General features: G+C 42.8%; 2 protein-coding genes across 3 annotated transcripts in view; one reads left to right on the top strand and one right to left on the bottom strand.

Annotated features, from left to right (window-relative positions):
- Positions 1-444: 444 nt before the first annotated feature.
- On the bottom strand, positions 445-6,322 carry LOC144770455 (uncharacterized). 2 transcript variants are annotated; one of them, XM_078654978.1, is made up of 3 exons: positions 6,196-6,322; positions 4,052-4,250; positions 445-3,572 (listed from the first exon to the last, which is right to left on the bottom strand). In XM_078654978.1, exons 2-3 carry the CDS (start codon positions 4,239-4,241, stop codon positions 3,040-3,042), a joined length of 723 nt encoding a protein of 240 aa, XP_078511104.1. In that variant the 5' UTR covers positions 4,242-4,250; positions 6,196-6,322; the 3' UTR covers positions 445-3,039. The 2 variants fall into 2 exon arrangements, with proteins under 2 accessions (XP_078511104.1, XP_078511103.1); XM_078654977.1 differs by having other exon boundaries at positions 4,052-4,253; positions 6,196-6,308.
- A 31-nt stretch (positions 6,323-6,353) lies between these two features.
- Positions 6,354-20,672, top strand: part of TSEN34 (tRNA splicing endonuclease subunit 34) — a 282,186-nt gene continuing 267,867 nt past the window's right edge. Inside the window, exon 1 of the mRNA XM_078654976.1 lies at positions 6,354-6,464. The gene's annotated coding sequence lies outside the window, so the exon portion shown is untranslated. The remainder of the gene's footprint in view (positions 6,465-20,672) is intronic.

The following is a 20,672-nucleotide window of genomic DNA, read 5'->3' as shown; positions in this document are numbered from 1 at the left end:
CCAGGGGATCACATCATTGAGCCCTTGTGTGTGCGTTTTGAGTTTATACATATAGCGTTGCTCCTTTTCTAATAGTCTTTGGGTCAGTCCTACGCCCTCCTTGATTTTCTCAATCACAGTCCATTTGAGATCTTTGTCTGAGTGCCCCATTTCAACATAACGGGCTGTGAGTTTTATTGATGTTCTGGTTCGTTGGATAATGCTCCTATGCTCGTCTTCACTTTACTGATTGTCAATCCGATGTATCAGCTGTTAAAGGGGCATGTGATCATATGGATGACGTTATGAGTATTACAGTTGGTGTGGTATCGCTGTTCCCTTAGAGAGGGAAGGCCTAAAGCAATACAGGTAGTTTGGGCTGTAAAGGGGCAAACTATGCACGAACCACATGGCTAATGACCTTTCACTTGTGGTTGGTTCCGCAGAGTCATTTGTGTATTTTGCTGGTTTTTCCAAGTCAGTGTGGACCAATTTATCTCTGATACTTCAGTTGCGTTTGAAGAAACTGCCGTTGGTTGGAGTTCAGCATATGCTACTTCTTATTTATTATCTTCTGTATGATGTTTAATGACGAGTTATTAGCGATGACACATAACAATGAGTTGGTTTCTTTGTTTTGCATTGGTTTCCAGTAAAGCTGAGCGTGGAGTGTTATGGGCTCTTTTCTGGATCTGTTCTATAATCCTTTTGGGATACGCCTTTTCCTGTAGTTTTGAGATGAGTTGGTCAGCTTCCTCTCTATAGCTATGCAGGTCCAAGCAGTTCCTACGGATCCTTAAGAATTGTCCCACTTGGAGGATTTCTCTCAGGGAATGTGGGTGTGCGCTGTTAAAGTGGAGCAGGCTATTCCGGTCTGTGGGTTTGGTGTAGAGGGTGCTCTCCAGTCTTCCATCTCTAGCTATGATTTTAACACGAAGGAACGATACCATTGTGGTGTGAGTGGTCATGGTGAAGCGGAGGAATGTATTCAGTTGTTTAGCCATTCTCTGAATAGGTTGGGGCTCCTCTCATCAGCGTGCCATATTACCAAGATATCTATATATCTTCGCCAGATACAAATCTCATTGGTGAAGGGGTAGTTGGCCCAGATGTGGTCTTCCTCCAGCTGGCTCATCTACAGGCACACAATACTTGTGGCAAGTGTGCTGCCCATGGAAGTCCTGTGCTTCTATAAATTGAGTTGATCCACAAATTTGAAAAAATTCTCATTCGGGGCCATTTGCATTAGTGTCATGATCCTCTCAATTGGTGCATGCCATAGCCAGTTTTGTGTTCGCAGTATGTTGGCAATGACATGTAGACTCTCCTCTTGGGGGATACTTGTGTACAGAGCCTCCACATCAAGGAACATCATCATCTTGGTTTCCGTCCTCAATCTACAGTCCTTGATGCTCCTCGATGCTCCATTCCAGCACTTAGGTGCCCGAGATACTTGTCGGAGTTGGCGCTTGAGGCCTTCTCCCGCGGAGTTCCAGAGCCAGCATAGCCGATGTCCGGTGGAGCCGCTCTGCTCAACTACAGGGGTGTCTGGCCCAGGTATCTCGCCGCAGCCAACACCTACCCAGCCTGGCATAGGGCATTGCTCCCCTCCTAACTCCGATGCTAGTATCTGTCTTCCCCCGACCTTTCCTCTTCATATCCTGTTTTGCAGTGCTTGACTGACCCCTTCGCTTCGTAGCCAATGCCTCGCTGGTCTCTCCGGAGGGCTGCTGAAGAGACGGGTGGAGACTCCCCATCCTGTCTTTGGGTCTGATTGCCGCTGCCCTTCTCTACAGCCTGCTCACCTTCTTTGCCTATTAAGGACATCTGGATTGATTTGGCGACATGACGGAGGTGAGTGTGCCAGCAGCGCTCTCCATGGCTGCTCTGAGCCCTTCATTCCTAACCCGTATTGGAGAAGCGCCCCTTCTGATTGAAGCGCCCCCTCCGATTCTTCTCGACTCGGTGCTGCTTCGCCTTCTAGCTAGAAATCGGGCCGATTTGAGTCACAGCAGAGGTTTGAAATCTGCACCGCTCTCCGTGACTATTCTTGAGCCCATCTTTCTGCTACAATGCCGGAGAGACGCCCTCTCCTGCTTTCCTTTGACTTTTTTTTTTAGACTTTGCAGCCTCCTGTTCCGCCGACAGCTGCTTTGGTGCCCGTGGTCTTTCTTCCCTGACCCCTGGTCTCCGGATTGGACACCTCTGCCCCCGCTGCTCATGGACAGTGCGGCTGAGACTTTGGCGCTGACTGCCTTTCTCTCGCCTGACTTGCTGGCTCGTTTCCCCCTCTGGTAGCCCTCTGCCTTGACTTTCAGACTTGGACCCTTGTGCTCCCCGCCATTTTATGACTTGCTTCTTCTACTATCTAATAAAACATGTAATCTGTTTATCTTGATTGAAGTATCTTTATTCACACACACCGGTGAGGCTTGCGGCACAGGAGATAACAACTGACTCACCCTGGCCCAGCCTCCAACATTCCCTGATGTCACATACATTCTCAAAGAGCATGTTATACTTAAAGGCATAGATATAACACAATCTTTCTCCTGATCCGCCATTTTAGTGATCTCTGACCTCTTCCTCTGGCCCAGCGACCTTTCTATTGTCTTTCCTGTGCCTCTGACCTACTCCTCGCTGTCAAATTCGTTACTCTTTCCCTCTCTCGTTTTGTGTCTCTCTCACTTTCCTGTCCTTATCTGTCTTCCTTTCCCTGTGTCCCCTACTCTACCTTCCCCTGCCCTTAGAGTGTTCTGGTCTCCTACTATATGCCGCTTTTACAGCTATCCAACTGCTTTTCGTTACCTCACCCAGCGTCTTCGTTTTTGCCATCCTCGAGTATTCTCATTTCCTTACCCGGTTTCTTTAATGTGTAATGTTGATACTTATGAGCCTCAGCATATAGTCAAAAGTTGATGGCAAAGTAGACAAACTAAATGAATCCCCTCAACGGGTCATGAAGTGGATTACTCTGGAATGATCCCATGACAATTTCTGGATGAGTGTGGATTATTCCTGGATGATCCAATGACAGCTTCAGGATGGCTATTGATTACATCAGAATGGCCCCATTATATTTTCAGAATGAGTGTTGATTACTCTAGGATGACGTGGTGAAAGGGAGGCATGTTTTTGTCCTTGATATTTGGATTTAAGCGTGGACTCCAAGACAAGTTCATTTTCACAGTCTGATGCGTCATTTTTAGTTGTGGATTTTTGATGAAGGACACTAGCCATCCCTGCTAAAAGGGCCAGGTGTTCAAGTTTCTGCAAATTCATCCGCGAACTTGCATCACCAGGCTGAGAAGTTGTGCTTTCAGCATGAGCTTTGTTACCAACTCTTATATAATCCAGTCCACTCTGCTTGGCTTTTTTGTCCTTGCATCTTTTCTCTGCAATTTCTTCCTCTTGTAGTTCGCGTAACACCCTCTTAAGTCTACCAGCGCTTCCCCGATTGCCACAGTCCATTAACATCTGCTTTTTCTCCAGCGCCCTTTGAAGTAACACCTGTTTTAGACCCTCTGTCGTGCCAGAATAGCTTGCAATTATCTCTTGAAAAATATCCTGAATCATTAGACACTGTTTCTTCACTAAAAAAAAAGGAAGAGGAAAAAAATATATATTTACATATAAACTTCAAAACAGAAAAGAACACATTGACCACTTGCAATATATCTTCACGCTCTAGCCATAATATATAAGTATTGATAATAAAGGACAAATGTACAATCTATCCATAACCAAGTAAGTAAGTTTTCCTTAATAGACAGTACACAGTGTAAGCCTGAACTTGAACCTCCTGAAAAAAGTTGCCTATATAAAATAGTTTATCCAAAAATGGCTGCCTTATAGTAGTGCCACAAGCTAAACGTTTCAGTCCTTTTTATAAGTGTTACATTTGTATCTGGAGAGCAATCCAAGGCATATGTGGTGACATGCATGTTCATTTTTACTGTCCATTATTGGATTAATTAATCACAAATGTAGGTTTTTACTGAAACAGGTTGGTAATTTGTACCGTTATCCTGCAGTTGCAAACTTATTATAAAGGTTTACTTATTGTGCTTACCAGACGATTGGAACAGAATCATAGCTTTAAAATCTCTCTCTTCGGTGATTGGCCGACCAGCTTCATCTACATTTTCGACCAGCCATTTACAAAGAACTTCCCCGGAATTGTCCAAAAGCAGGAGGTCACCATCTTTTCGAACACACACAGAATGATCGCAAGTGAAAAACAGGACGTTGAATGAAGCCATGATTATGTCCTGCTAGATATAAAAATCAGGAATTAGTTTGTGTGTGGTTTAAGTTTCAGAGGTAAAATACAAAGCATATCAAACAGATTTAATTGGAGAAAAGCACCCCAAAAAGTACACTGACCTGGTGCAATTTCTATCTAATATGCATAGATTTTGGACTACAAAGAAGTGTTTGGGCATGCACTGAAGGCCATTGAGGAAATTACCTAATAATCAACTTTATTTTTGGCGAGCCAGAGTGTATGCTTAGGTCTTGCTGCTCAGGACAAATAGTAATAGCAAACTAGAAGCATTATGAGAGAAATAGAAGAACTATCAATAAGTGAATTTTCACACTGGGGCTTGTGACGGGAAATCAAGTTACCTATCCCCACAGATGCATAGAGAGTCAGATGCCTGCTACCCTCTGCCCACCGGCACCCCCAACATGAAAGGACAATTGTTAAAAATGCAATAGGTTTCACCTTTTATTAAGCTAAAGATATTAGCTTTGCTAGTAGTATTGTACGTTAATTGTGCAATACGTAATGGCTTTATAAATGAAACAAAAGGCATTACAATGGCAAATACATAAAGCAAAAGCATTGGCATAGCCAATAAGTCTCCCCTCTGGGACCTTATAAGTGTTTTGCCAGAGGTGTTTGGAAATTTGGTAAGAGATGCAATTTAACATAAAGGGATCCCATACCTCGTTGACACATGCAGTACCCGCAGTTCAAACGAGAAGAGGGCATGGGGAAACCTCTTATAAGATCCCAATCAATGGGGAAGGCACGCGTTACTGCAACTTGTGCGTGCTTTCACCTTATAAATATTTAACACATGATGAGAGAGAGTGAGAGAGAATAGGAAATATTAATGCGATTTATCTCGGGCTCGATCCCTCTGCCTCAGTACTTTAGCAGTAGGTCAGGTTGTAACTGGATATGGCTGGGATTGATATTGGCAGATGTAACAAGACCTGCTTCATTTTTACAGAGATCTTAGCGGTCAAGGTAAATTAGCGCAAACAGGGAATACGTAATTCGCCCTGTCTCAATAATATATACAAACGAGTTAAAAACATTGCATGCACATGGAACGAACCCAGAATGATAGCCTGTTTTGCGAAAGTAGATATTGCAAGATGTTGGAATGCGTCGGACTACGTTTCCTAAATAGGGCGTAAACCTCAATCGCCACAGGCAACCAGGCCTTTCAATTACACAAATAGCAAACAAAATAAGGAACCAGCATTACAACGGCTAAGTTATTTGAAGCATTTATCCTTATGCTTTGAAACGCATCCATGAAAACTGCCAGTGTTTTAGAAGATGTGCTGCTCTGCACACTACATAGCTTGGGGGGCGTGACCAGGATTCAACAATAGAGCACACATTCATTTAGTAATGAAAGCTCACTACAAGTTGCAAGGACACAAGTAATGCTCAACAATATACAATATTCACATAAATAAATGTGTTTAGCCTTCTTTGACAGACACCTTTTCAGTAGATCGAAAACTGTTCCATTTGGTCGAGAATCTTGAATACACGCAGGTGCACTTGGAACCAACATGGGACCTACAATATACGGGCAGTAATTTATTTTTCCTTACGGCGAAAAACTTGCTGTAAAACACATTTTTTAGGCTTTTTGCAACTTTCCACAATTTACACAGGCACGCACTACGTCACACATACACAAAAATACACATGCTCAAACACAAAAGGTGCATATTAAACAAGCAGGCAGGCTGATACAGACAAACATCAAACACACATTGCAACGCAGGCATTAATTATAACACGTACGAAGCACACACATGCAGGGAGCTGCGTCTGAATTTGCCCCCTTAATGAAAATTCGTGCTTTCCGAAAAATGAGAAAGCTGGTCTGGGACGGAAATTGAGCAGCTGGGACAGAGAGCTGAGGATCGATGCTGCTCTTTTTTAACAGCTGCAGCACTTACCTGAATATACGCTGGAATCGATGAAGGAAGTGGAGTTGGAAAAATAAAGAGACCGATGCCAATCCACCTGTCCCTTTAATGGCCATTGAACTCACGGCAGTCTTCGTTCTTGCCGCAGAACAATGACGTCACTTCCGGAGCTCCCGGATGTGCGTAAGCTTTTGCTAGAGGAATCCACCGGCTTCCGGATTATGAAAAGGTGAGAGAGCTGCTCTCCATTGAGGATCTGCGGTTCGAGTCCCAGCCAGCCGGCAGACTGATGGTTTACAGTAGGTGATTTTGGCATTGTGTTCGAGGCAGCTGTGCTTTTTAAAAATGTATTTTAGTATTGTGATGGAGTGAATTCGGCAGTCACCATGACGACAAAGCTTGTTTTCCTTTGCAAGACCTATTCCTCGGGCCATGAGCAGGTCTGTCCGCAGTTGTTTAAAGAGTCTAACAATCGGATTCCACTAAACTATGTGTTTATGGAAATACTCCATGAAGGAAGTGCAGCCTGGGGGTACAGAAAGTATCATATCACAGCAGCGCCTCCCGGCATTCCGCATTCATAAAAAGTTTGGGGGTTTGTAGGGCTTTTGGATTTTAGGGCGTACATGGTAATTTTAGGGTTGAGGGTGGGTTTGTGTTTTGGGGGGCCAGGGGTAATTTAAGGGTTTAGGGTGTGTTTGTGTTTGGTGTGCAAGGGTTCATTTGGGGGTTCAGGGTGTGTTTGGGGTGCAAGGGTTAATTTGGGGGTTCAGGTTGTGTTTGGGTTTTGGGGTGCCAGGGTTAGTGTTAGTGTTTAGGGTGTGTTTGAGTTTTAGGGTACAAGGGTTAATATTAGGGTTTAGGGTGTGTTTGGGTTTGGCGTGCAAGGGTTAATTTGGGGGTTCAGGGTGTGTTTGGGTTTTGGGGTGCCAGGGTTAATTTTAGGGTTTAGGGTGTGTTTGGGTTTGGGGTGCAAGGGTTAATTTGGGGGGGGGTCAGGGTGTGTTTGGGTTTTGGGGTGCCAGGGTTAATTTTAGGGTTTAGGGTGTGTTTGGGTTTTGGGGTGCAAGGGTTAATATTGGGGTTCATGGTGTTTGGGTTTTGGGGTGCAAGGGTTAATTTGGGGGTTCAGGGTGTGTTTGGGTTTTGGGGTGCCAGGGATAATTTTAGGGTTTAGGGTGTGTTTGGGTTTGGGGTGCTAGGTTTAATTTGGGGGTTCAGGGTGTGTTTGGGTTTGGGGGTGTCGGGGTTAATTTTAGGGTGTGTTTGGGTTTTGGGGTGCCAGGGTTAATTTTAGGGTTTAGGGTGTGTTTGGGTTTTGGGGTGCAAGGGTTAATTTGGGGGTTCAGGGTGTGTTTGGGTTTTGGGGCGCCAGGGTTAATTTTAGGGTTCAGGGTGTTTGGGTTTTGGGGTGCAAGGGTTAATATTGGGGTTCAAGGTGTGTTTGGGGTGCAAGGGTTAATTTGGGGGTTCAGGGTGTGTTTGGGTTTTGGGGCTCCCAGCTGCAGGAGGTCAGACGTTTATCTGCAATTCATTGTGCAATTTTTCTGGAAAACTGAAACCAAAGTGGTGAACGTGCTCTTTAAATAGACAAACAATTCCTGTTAAAATCACCAGACGCAAAAACATCTTATTGAAAACACAATAGTACCTTTGAAGTATTCAGATGCTTATTTTCAAATCACCCCAAAGTCATCAGGAACAATGTCATCTTGTAAAGTTATCGGAGAGTCATTTACAAGTCATCCTCAGATCATCAGGAATAATGACACCTTCTGACGTCAGCAGATACTAATTTTCAAGTCCTCCTTAAATCTTCACGAATAATGACGCCTACTAGAGTCATCAGGTACTCCTTTTCAAGTCATCCTTTAATCATCACGAATAATGACACCTTCTAAAGTCATCAGATACTCATTTTCAAGTCATCCTCAAATCATCAAGCTGAGCTTCTGCAGCTTGCTGATGACTTCAAGAGCTTGATGATGTCTGATGATGTGTAAATGACTTCTAAGGTATTTGGATGATCATCCAATGACTCTGGGATGGCTTCTAAAGTAATCCTGTTTGACCTGGGGTAGAATCTCTCTCTGAGTTGAGATTCCATGTTAAAGGTAAACTACACATATATTACACATCCCCCTTTTTTTAACACGTAGAATTTACCACATCCTCACCATTTCCATCTTCTCTTTCAACCTCTTCCACACTTTGTCTCTCACACTCATTTATCCTGTGCATACATGCCAACATTTCAGAAGAGCAAAGTGGGAGACTTAAAAAAAAAAAAAAAACGGGAGAATGCGGCCTTGAATCGGGTTACTGTCATGTATGGGCTTTGGAAGTGTGCCGCTGCAGGATCGGACATTTGAAACGCAAATGCACTTTTTTTCTTACCTTTCAGAAGCATGGAGTGCAATGGCAGGCAGAGAGAGGGTGGCGCAAGTGTTGTGCACTAGCCTGGCAGGTTGCTGACAGTGCATGCACCCCCGCCACCCCCTGTGTGGCAGCCCGCGCAGAAACAGCTTCCCGGGCACACACACAGCCGCCCCCCTCCCCTCCCAGAACTTCACAGGTCTTTAAAAGACCATTCCCTTGTTAATGACGCTTTTTTTTTTTTTCACCCTTTCTAGAGCCCCTGCATCGCCACTCTGACTACTGCTGGATCAGCTGGAAGAATTAACACATTACACAATAAATACCAAGCCTTGTCAGCTGAAACCCCAGAGGAATCGGGTTTTTGCTTGCAGGAAACGGGAGGCTAGCCTTGAAATCGGTAGTCTCACGCCTGAATCGGGAGGGTTGGCATGTCTGCCTGTGGTTCACCTTTCTTTACGTTCATCCTTTGACTCTTCATGTCTCATTTCATGATTAACAATGGCTAATCTACGCATATGGTAAATGCCACCATCATCCAATTCCACTGTATTTTTCATTATTTTAATTATCTTTCTAGGATCACTAAAACTTTTTCCCCTTTAATCACCTTCCTGCCTGATTTGACTCTTACCCATTGACTTTCCTTCAAACAAACCTCCTTAACTTTGTTTCTGGCATCAAATAAACTTTGTTCTTCTCTTGTGAAGACCATGTGCAACATTTGACATTCTCCATGTCCTATTCCACCATCCTATGTCCCTTCATCCATCCAGGATTCCACTGGTAGTGGGGAACTCTGCCTCTCATTAAGCAAAATGGACTTTGACCAACCGTCTTATGTGGTGTCATCCTATATGTCCACACCATACTCTTCATTTCAACCTCCCAATCATTTTTCACTTTATCACCAATTGTATGATCCCTTTTACCACTCTGTCCACTCTCGCCACAACAGCACGTACACCCCTTGGATGATCCAAAGCAGTACATTTCTGTTCGATACCTGCTTGCCCCGTAAAAGTCTTCATCTCTTCTGACTTAAACTGTACACCATTATCTATTAACATATTAGCCAAAAATTCTTCCCTAAGAAAAATTCCCTCAAGAAATTTGAAAACATTTGCTGTGTTCACCTTGTCAACCACTCTCAACTCGATCTATCTGGTAAACAAATCCACCAACACTATGACATATCTGCTTTTACCATCCTCCCCTGTTACTGGTCCCATGATATCCGAATGCAAACTCCGCCCAAGGTAAATTTGGTCAGCCCATACATCATGGGTACTCGTAAACATTTGCCCGGGGCCTGCAAAGTTTGGTCGTTGGTGTGACCGAGGGCCGCACTGATGCCAGCGGGGTTGTAACGTCGGTGTAGGGGAAGCAAAGCATGTATATTTAGTGGCTGAATGAAATTGCGCAATGTGAAACCAGAAAACCTGAGATGAATCTCGACTTCTCCACTTGACCAACTTGTGTGACCCTGGGTAATTGTTTTATTTTAATTTCCCTCCTTTTTCTTCATTATCATATAAAAGGAATTTGAAATACATGACTTAAGGATGCATGCTGTTCAAAACCATCTTGTGTGCTTGGATGCAATCACTAATAGCATTGTTGTCAGGGTGAGGAGGGTCAGCATGAACATTTCTAAATTCATGTTTGAAAAACATCACTTTAAGGAAAATACTTCTGAATGCTCTGCTATAATTTGAAATAGTTCTACAGGGCAATTAAATGCACTTTTTGAATTCTGAAAAGACTATTGTATTTTTACTCATTTGCTGTCTTTAAAAATGAAGCTGTTCCTACTGTTAAGGCCCTCGTTACTGCCTTTCCCTGACTGCAATTAACCTTGTTCTTGCTGTATATTTAACATTTTTCTTCATTTTAGTGCTGAGTCGAGTAAACAGCAGCCCATTCCTGCTGCTGACCAGGGGGGCCGCATGTAAAGGTCCGTAGGGCCGTACTTAAAGTATCACTACCATAGATGTTAAAGGAGGATTGAAAGTTTTCAAGGTTTTACCTGCATTTTCACTCTCCACTCAATTTCTTACAAATCTCTCAACCTCAGTGTCCATCTTTGGCCACTAGTACAACATTTTAATGTTATGTTTGGTTCTCGAAATCCCTGAATGTCCTTCATGTCCCTTACTAACCTACTTACTCCTAATATCACTGTGAGTAATAACTCTTTCCCTTCTGCAAATGAAATCATCCCACACACTTAATTAGTCTCTAACCTTCCAAAAGGCTTTCAAATCATCATTCAGATTCCTTCCTTTGTATCCTTCCCCAACCGTTCTAGATTCTGTTTTTTACTTCTGGCATAACAGCATCCTTGAGATATGCCTCCATCCATTCTTACTTTTTTATAGAACACAAACTTTCACTATTCAATATACTTGTCACTGAGCACTCTCTCTAAGGGTCCTGTTCAACTTCCTCTAGTGACAGAGACATTCTGCTAGGAAAGCCAACAGTAACATTCTTGATGCCAGGCAAATACTGGACATCATACACAAAGTCCAGCAATCTCATTGAAAAACGAGCATTTCTTGCTGATGCTCTTGACAGACCCTTGTCTGTCAACAGCTTAGTCAGGGGTTTATGGTCTGACCGCAGCGTGAATTTTCTACACCAAGTGAATTTTCAGAAGTGTTCCATTGCCCACACACATGCTAATGTCTCCGTCTCTATCACCAAGTACTTTTCTTCCGTAGGTGATAGAGAACGAGATGCAAATGCAATGGTCACTTCCTTTCCTTATACAGACTTTTGTCATAAAAAACTACCTAACCCCGAACCACTGGCATCTATGGTGATAAAGTTGTCAGCCATGGGATTACAACCTTGTAAAATGGGGGCATTCACAATGGCCTGTTAGATTCCTTCAAAACATGCCTGGCAATCTTCATTCCATTCAAATTGAGCGCTGTGTTTCAACAATGCCCTCATTTTATGCGTTTTATGTGAGAAATTTAGCTAGCCCCTGGAAAGAACACAATTCTTCCTTCTTTCTGGGAAAAAGAACATAAACCATAGCCTCAACCAACTTTTCTTTTGGACTTATCCCCACATCGGAAATTTTGTGTCCCAAAAATTTCACTTTACTTTCAGCAAATGTACACTTTGAACCCTCCACGGCCAAACCTTTATCTCTCAATATACTTAAAACCTTCCTTAAAATCTCATCATCATTAGACTTATTTTTGCCCATTACTAGAATATCGTATTGAAAGAAAACAACCTTGGGTAAATGTCCAAATAATTGGGACATTATTCTTTTAAAACCGCTGCAGCGGACGTCAACCAAAACAGAATGCACTTGAATTGGAAGCAGCCACACAGTGTACAGAATTTGGCACGATGTCTACTCTCCGGCTCCAACACTACCTGATGTCAAACCTGTGTGGAAAACCATTTAGCCTCGTCTTGTCAACATTAGCATTTCATCAATTCTTGGCAAAGGAAATTGATCAATGATAATATTGCCATTAAGCCAGCGCAAGTTCACCCATAGATGAACTTTACCATTAGATTTTTGTATGACCACTAATGGAGAAATCCATTCCGTGGTCTCTACTGGCTCAATAATGTTTTGCTCCAATAACCTTTCTATTTCTTTCTTCACTTCATCCCTCACTATGAATGGTATGTTGTGTGCCTTATGCATTTTAGGGTTTGCTCCTTCTTTGATCCATATCTTATGTGAAAAGCCTTTCAGCTCCCCAATTTTCCCACCAAACACCGATGGAAATTCATGTGATGCCCACTCTTTAGTTTACTCACTCTCACACACTGACAACACTTGCTCCTTGATGTAGGGGGTCTAGTATTATATTGAGAATTTTCTGATCTTTCCACTCCAACACCAAACACCCTTATTTTGCCACATACAGTTTGCATAAAGCATGCCTCTTCTTGAAGCTGAAAATTAATAATCTAAATCCAACTATCTCTATCCTCTCTCCCATATAGCTTTCTGGTGAAATATCTGGTTGTTCCTATTGCCCACCAATTTGATTTACAAATTGCTTTTCCCATACCGCTTCAGCCACAATGGTGCATGGTGAAACAGAATCAACTGCCACCAGTATCTTAACCCCACCAAGCGTTACCTAGCAAAGGAGTTTAGAAGACCCTTCTTTAGATATATTCAAAACAAATTTGCTACTGGTGATACATTTCACATTCACATCTTCCTTGCTGTTACCAGATGAGTTTTCCTCATTACTTTCCCTCACACATGCTACTTTTTGAGACATTGAACTCTTCTTCTTCTGTTTTCTTTTACACGCTAGCGAAATAGCCATAAACCCCACACTCTAAACATTTTATGGATTTGGCTGGACACCTTTCAAATCTTGCCTAGTGTGACAAACTCCCACGTCTAAGGCAAGCATAATTAGTGCTCTTTCCATGCTCAAAACAGTCTCCTTTTGTTTTCTCTTTCTTTGGATCTTTATGCCAGTCATTGTTCACTTTATGCTTGTACTTGCTACCCAATATCTTCCCTACAACTTCAGTAGCATTCCTTTCCTGTGACAGTGTGGCCTTGGCACACCGATCCAATAGTTCTGCTTTCTTCACCATAGCCATTATTTCTGTGACGGTATTTTCTCCTTCAACCCACAATTTGTCTTGGATTGCTTTATTTTCAGTATACATGACAATTTGATCCCACACAAACTTGTCATGCACATTCCCAAATCTGCACTTGCTCGGCAAATGTTTCAAAGCTGCCACATACTCCTCAGTTTGTTTTTCTCCTGCTTCCTCTGAAAGAAAGTATGTCTTGTAACAGCTATACACAGAGACTGCATGAAATGATCATCCAAATCCATCATAGCACTCTTGAAAACATCCAAGTGACCACCAGCTCTCTCTGGCATTTGTAATGTAGTGTAGTTCCGATAGTACCCTTTCATGAAAGACCTACGTTGTTTACGGATAACATATACTGTGGGCTTGGTGGCAAACTGACTCTGTATACCACCACCGAATATGTCAGCCTATGTTTTCGTATTAGCTAGCTCGCAGTGCCACTAGAATCTCCTGTTATCAGAGAGATTAGTTTTTGGCAACCTCAGAACATAATAACCTCAGACTCCTGGAAACAATATACTACTTTCACCCAGTCACTCATGCTTGCTTGTTTTACTCTCAGAGAGATACACAGAAGAAACAGTTGAGCGTGTTTACAATAAGAATTTATTGTACTGTTCTTCTCATGTACAATAACTTTTCTGCTACAACTGTAACACAGTAGCAGAGATATAGAACAAGCAGTACAGTGAATAAAAAGAAACAGTATTGTTCTACCATTGTGCAATAGTCATGAACACATACATGAATATGAAATGCACTTATAAAATATAGTGCATACTCCTAAGATGCCTGTCTAGATGTACCTAAGTGTACCTAGCATGTGAGTAGGTGCGAAAGAGCCTAAGTCTAAGAGCCAAGAATCTCACTAGGATTTAGTCGAACCCCCTTACCTCGTCCTGGACTTGAGCTGGACACCCCGCAAGGGATCGTCCAACCACTGTCAGCTGGAGCGATGGCAGGCCGGAGCCGCAGCGTCTCTGGTCAGTGTGTCGGCTTTGAAGTCTCGGTTCCCTCCTGCCTACTGATAGCAAGAGGTGCTGTAATTATACAGTCTATGTGCATGTGTTCCCCATTGTTCATTATCATGATGACGTTGGGGATTAAAACTTGTGCAACGATGGGAGAGATGAAGTGTACCTCCTGGAGTGTGTACTCATAAATTATTCATATGTGCTAAGGATGACGTCTTAGCAATATCGATTGGGAAAAACCCACCCTCGGCATTGAACTAGGTGAAAGGGTTAGTCCACAAAAGGCAAGAGTACTTATAAGGCGTTATGTCCATACAAGGCAGTCTGCCTTTATTTGGAGTTATGTCCTTATAAGGCTCGTTCATATGAAATGACGGGGAGATGATGTAGGGAAAGTGTACGATGTTCCCTGGACCTATATCAGGGTACCGTTATGAAATATAACACCCACCCCACCTTATACTTAACAATGGTAATACACATTTGAGATACACATTTATAACAGTGTCAGTGCATACAATTATCAAGCAGTCATTTAAAATGTTTCTAAAAACTTTAAAATATCATTTAAAAACAGCTTAAAAAACTAGCAAAAATGTTCTTTGTGAAAGTATGACATTAGTAGTAAAGTTCCGGAAATCACAGTTCTAAATGAGTTCGATCACACAAGTTGAACTACAGCAAGCGTACTTAGAAGGACATGCATTGTTATAGAAAGTGTCAATTTGAAAAAAGTTCTTTTGAGTAAAAAGAAGGGGAAAGAAATAACGGAATTTGTTCCCGGTGAGCCAGATTCAGATTATATTTCCTGGCTGGGAAATATAACATTGTTGGTGAGGCAGCCGGTGCTGTATTCGATACCTCGGTGCTAAGGGTGGAGCTGAAATCCAACTCGGTCAAGGGCACTTGCAGATCCTCGAGGAATGCATGCGTTAAGATGGGAATACGCTGAGGAGAAGAGTCGAGCATGGGACGGCAGTGGTTCCAGCCTGGAGTCTCACTCCACTGGCGTCTCCGTTAGAGGTGTCAGACAGATGTCCAACTCGCATTCTCCTCCGCAAAACAGACATCGGAAAACAGGTACGATGCAGTCTTCGAAGACTGGTCTGAATGACAGGAACCAATAAGCACTTAGTTCTCGAAGGCGAGATGCACCCAGATGTTGTACCATGCGCTCACGGTAATATCTTTTCAGGAGAGCTTTCCCAATCTCGCTGGCGGATGGTCCGTCCATTGCAAAACAGGTAAACGACAATCAGGATTACAGCTATAGCAAGCGGGATCAGAGGTAGACACCCGAAAATGCTTCCAAACACGGAGTGTATAAAGTTTGGAATAACTCTTAGGATGGTCTGGAAGGTATTAAGGAATCCTGACCCTATGGTTTTAAATAGGTGTACAACACCGGTAGTATCTGACATATTTACAATATAACCCACCATTTCTGTGAAATGTCGGGGCAGTTTGTAAGGATTAGCGCCTGTATCTCTGTTGATGTCCTCGCAACTTGAAGTTCAAAGGTTTCTCATGCAGAGGTCAATGGCACAGTTTGCTGTAAAAGCATGGCTTTCATTCTGCTCAAAGCATCAAACTGTATATAAGAAACATTCAGTGAAGGCCATACTGTCGCCTCCCTGACTGTATTTGTCGGAGGAAACAATACTTGCATACAGCAAGTAACCCTGGTGACCAGAGATGCAATGTCCGGGAGCATTCCACAACAACCTTGATCGTTCAGTATGAATTAACTCCCATTCGAAAGTAACTCGAACACTGGCCTGATCACAGCAGCTGGACTTCCTTTATTGTGGCAAGACATATTCGAAACTGAACAACTACTGACCCCGTGCAAAACGATATCTTGGCACATGAGAGAACTGCTTAAAGCGATCTTGCAGTTAGTACCCCTAAGAAACACTTCTTGATCCCCACTCTGGCATCGAAATCTATATGGGAAATGCCAGGATTTCTTAATGTATTCTTTACCCAATTTTTTTAGGTCGAGCCTATCCCATTCCGCAGGAATGGATAGGGGAGAATTTTGGTGGGCAAAATAAGTTCTCAAACCATCGGGTGGATTTCAAACAGTTCACGTGAACAAAAGCACGCGCATTTCCCCACATCAAAGCCATCAGCCTCCCTCCCACAGGCAGCTTGTTTTTAAAGAAGACTTGTTTAAGGTGCTCCTGCTATGTTCATCTAACAAGAGGCCCTGATTGTAATTACAACGGTCAGGTTTTGCTTCGCTTTCATGAACAGCTTGATAATTAAACTGTGGGCTATGGTGACGTTCTATAGAGTGGTGTGGACCTATCATTATCTAAATGCACTATCTATCATGCGTTATACATTAAATGGCTGCAGGAAGGCAATCGGAATGAATGTAGGTTCCCCCAGTGTAAAAAACCCATATTGTACTGGAACCTTGAAATATCTGTCTGTCTATCTATCGCCATCACTCTATCTGTCTCTCTATCTATCGCTCTCACTCTATTTATCTATCGCCCTCCCTCTATCTATCTCCCTCCCTCTATCTATCTATCGCCCTCCCTCTATCTATCCATCTCACTCACTCTATCTATCTATCGCATCACTCAGCACCACCACAGCATCACTCAGGGGCACCACAACATCCCTATGCGCTACCACAGCATCACTGAACGCTACAGCATCACTCGTCGCCACCACAACATCACTCAGCGCCACCACAGCATCAATGTGTGCAACCATTCAACAACAAATGGTTCAAATATGTTCTATCAATGTTTCAAGCTTTATTACAAATGTCACAAAAAGATGTTAATATTTCACTTCTTTTCTTGGATTTTCGCCACAATAAAATGCATTGAACATAATCTTCACAAAAGTTATTTACTCAAGTTTAAGCTATTGCCATTATAAATTACAATAACTTTTATTTAAGTATTAATTATTTTAAAAAAAAACAAAAAACATTGTTATTTGTAATATCAATACATCTAAGTCACGTAAATACAACACAATTTGCATTACAAATGCTATAGGTGTCACATTTGCAAAAGTTAAAAGTATTGGCATTGTAAATGACAAAGCTATTAATTTCGCTATTTTCAAAACCAACACATAAAAAAAAATTCTCATTTACAAGACCAATAGCTCAAACTTTCCTAATGCGAGACCTATTGCATTGCAAATGCTTGTCATACTTGCCTTTGTTCGAGGCAATGGTGAAACTGAAAGGTTGTGACCGGGAGAGTGATTTGGCCGTGAATTAGCCACTCTGTGGATGGTAATTCAGCCACCGTAAATGGAAGACTGTCCAGTTTCTCAATTTGCAGCATTGTATGTTTAGCTCCCCTTTGTGCCATTTCTATCTGTATATCAGTTAGGTTGAATTCTGAAAACAGAGACGTACTGTTTATAAAACGCCAAGGCACAAAGCCTGCAGGCAAAGATTGTAGGGTCCAGCTCAATAACATAATAGAACGTAACTGTGATTGGCCGTGTTATAATATTGCCGAATCTTGTTCCATTAGGTCTATAGCAGAAGATACAATGTTGCCTAATGAATATACTCTGGAGGTCAAAGTTGTTAAACCATTATCCAACACAGCTAAAGCTTTTTCTAAGTTTATATGGTCTATTTCCCGTATTCTCTCTGCAGCTTCTTGTTGGGAAATTTTCCAGATTTCGTTATAGGCAGCATAAATGCCTGCATATATGAAATGTTTTTGCAGTTGTTTCCTAGGTCCTCGTAAAAAGTCCCTAAGATCCATGTCTTGTGAGAGTAAAGATAAGTGTTGTTTCACTTCTGCAAGTGTTGAGGTTTCTAGTCATTCTAGGCACAACTTCCCAACACTATAGGATGTCTCTATCCCTGAATGTTCTCTCTGTACATAATGTGGATCTGGCCTGTGCATACTGAGTCCCTTGGTGATGTGCAGGAACCGTTTTTATGGTATGTGTTTGTGTCTAAGGGCCAAACCACCCACTCCTTCCAATCTGGGTCTCATCTATTGTACTTTAGTACGTCATCAATTGTTGCCCCTTCCTTTGAAGAAGAATTCTGCCACCCCTGTGATGGTGTAGGAAACTTTGGAGTGTTCAGGTCCTTTATCTTGGCTATACAAGACAGGATGTCTGTTGCACAGTATCATTTAAAAAGATCATCTGGTGTGGAATGAGGCATACTCTAAATAGTGCCTCTGTACCCTGGACTTGCCAGTTCCTTGAACCCCAAATCTATTTTGAGTCAATTTCGTCTTTCCATAGGTTGTAACCCTATTCAGACAATTGAGCCAAAAAGAAAGCAGAGTAAATCTGTTTAGTGTTTGTCAACATCATTTTCAGTGCTGATTTTGGTGCATCCTTATAATAAGATGAGGCTGGGCCTGTGGTGTTAAACCCTGAAAAGTATGCACATTTCTGTGCAACCATTTGTGAATGTCTTTTTGGTGGTGTTTTGGGGGGCCAGGGGTAATTTAAGGGTTTAGGGTGTGTTTGTGTTTGGTGTGCAAGGGTTCATTTGGGGGTTCAGGGTGTGTTTGGGGTGCAAGGGTTAATTTGGGGGTTCAGGTTGTGTTTGGGTTTTGGGGTGCCAGGGTTAGTGTTAGTGTTTAGGGTGTGTTTGAGTTTTAGGGTACAAGGGTTAATATTAGGGTTTAGGGTGTGTTTGGGTTTGGCGTGCAAGGGTTAATTTGGGGGTTCAGGGTGTGTTTGGGTTTTGGGGTGCCAGGGTTAATTTTAGGGTTTAGGGTGTGTTTGGGTTTGGGGTGCAAGGGTTAATTTGGGGGGGGGGTCAGGGTGTGTTTGGGTTTTGGGGTGCCAGGGTTAATTTTAGGGTTTAGGGTGTGTTTGGGTTTTGGGGTGCAAGGGTTAATATTGGGGTTCATGGTGTTTGGGCTTGGGGTGCTAGGGTTAATTTGGGGGTTCAGGGTGTGTTTGGGTTTGGGGGTGTCAGGGTTAATTTTAGGGTGTGTTTGGGTTTTGGGGTGCCAGGGTTAATTTGGGGGTTCAGGGTGTGTTTGGGTTTTGGGGCGCCAGGGTTAATTTTAGGGTTCAGGGTGTGTTTGTGTTTTGGGGTGCAAGGGTTAATATTGGGGTTCAAGGTGTGTTTGGGGTGCAAGGGTTAATTTGGGGGTTCAGGGTGTGTTTGGGTTTTGGGGTGCCAGGGTTAATTTTAGGGTTTAGGGTGTGTTTGGGCTTGGGGTGCTAGGGTTAATTTGGGGGTTCAGGGTGTGTTTGGGTTTGGGGGTGTCAGGGTTAATTTTAGGGTGTGTTTGGGTTTTGGGGTGCCAGGGTTAATTTGGGGGTTCAGGGTGTGTTTGGGTTTTGGGGCGCCAGGGTTAATGTTAGGGTTCAGGGTGTGTTTGTGTTTTGGGGTGCAAGGGTTAATTTGGGGGTTCAGGGTGTGTTTGGGTTTTGGGGCTCCCAGCTGCAGGAGGTCAGACGTTTATCTGCAATTCATTGTGCAATTTTTCTGGAAAACTGAAACCAAAGTGGTGAACGTGCTCTTTAAATAGACAAACAATTCCTGTTAAAATCACCAGACGCAAAAACATCTTATTGAAAACACAATAGTACCTTTGAAGTATTCAGATGCTTATTTTCAAATCACCCCAAAGTCATCAGGAACAATGTCATCTTGTAAAGTTATCGGAGAGTCATTTACAAGTCATCCTCAGATCATCAGGAATAATGACACCTTCTGACGTCAGCAGATACTAATTTTCAAGTCCTCCTTAAATCTTCACGAATAATGACGCCTACTAGAGTCATCAGGTACTCCTTTTCAAGTCATCCTTTAATCATCACGAATAATGACACCTTCTAAAGTCATCAGATACTCCATTTTCAAGTCATCCTCAAATCATCAAGCTGAGCTTATGCAGCTTGCTGATGACTTCAAGAGCTTGATGATGTCTGATGATGTGTAAATGACTTCTAAGGTATTTGGATGATCATCCAATGACTCTGGGATGGCTTCTAAAGTAATCCTGTTTGACCTGGGGTAGAATCTCTCTCTGAGTTGAGATTCCATGTTAAAGGTAAACTACACATATATTACACATCCCCTTTTTTTTAACACGTAGAATTTACCACATCCTCACCATTTCCATCTTCTCTTTCAACCTCTTCCACACTTTGTCTCTCACACTCATTTATCCTGTGCATACATGCCAACATTTCAGAAGAGCAAAGTGGGAGACTTAAAAAAAAACAAAAACGGGAGAATGCGGCCTTGAATCGGGTTACTGTCATGTATGGGCTTTGGAAGTGTGCCGCTGCAGGATCGGACATTTGAAACGCAAATGCACTTTTTTTCTTACCTTTCAGAAGCATGGAGTGCAATGGCAGGCAGAGAGAGGGTGGCGCAAGTGTTGTGCACTAGCCTGGCAGGTTGCTGACAGTGCATGCACCCCCGCCACCCCCTGTGTGGCAGCCCGCGTAGAAACAGCTTCCCGGGCACACACACAGCCGCCCCCCTCCCCTCCCAGAACTTCACAGGTCTTTAAAAGACCATTCCCTTGTTAATGACGCTTTGTTTTTTTTTTTCACCCTTTCTAG

This window comes from Lissotriton helveticus, chromosome 7 (assembly GCF_964261635.1).
Source record: "Lissotriton helveticus chromosome 7, aLisHel1.1, whole genome shotgun sequence".
In the NCBI taxonomy this organism is placed as follows: Eukaryota; Metazoa; Chordata; class Amphibia; order Caudata; family Salamandridae; genus Lissotriton; species Lissotriton helveticus.
This window is presented reverse-complemented; position numbering and strand designations above follow the sequence as displayed.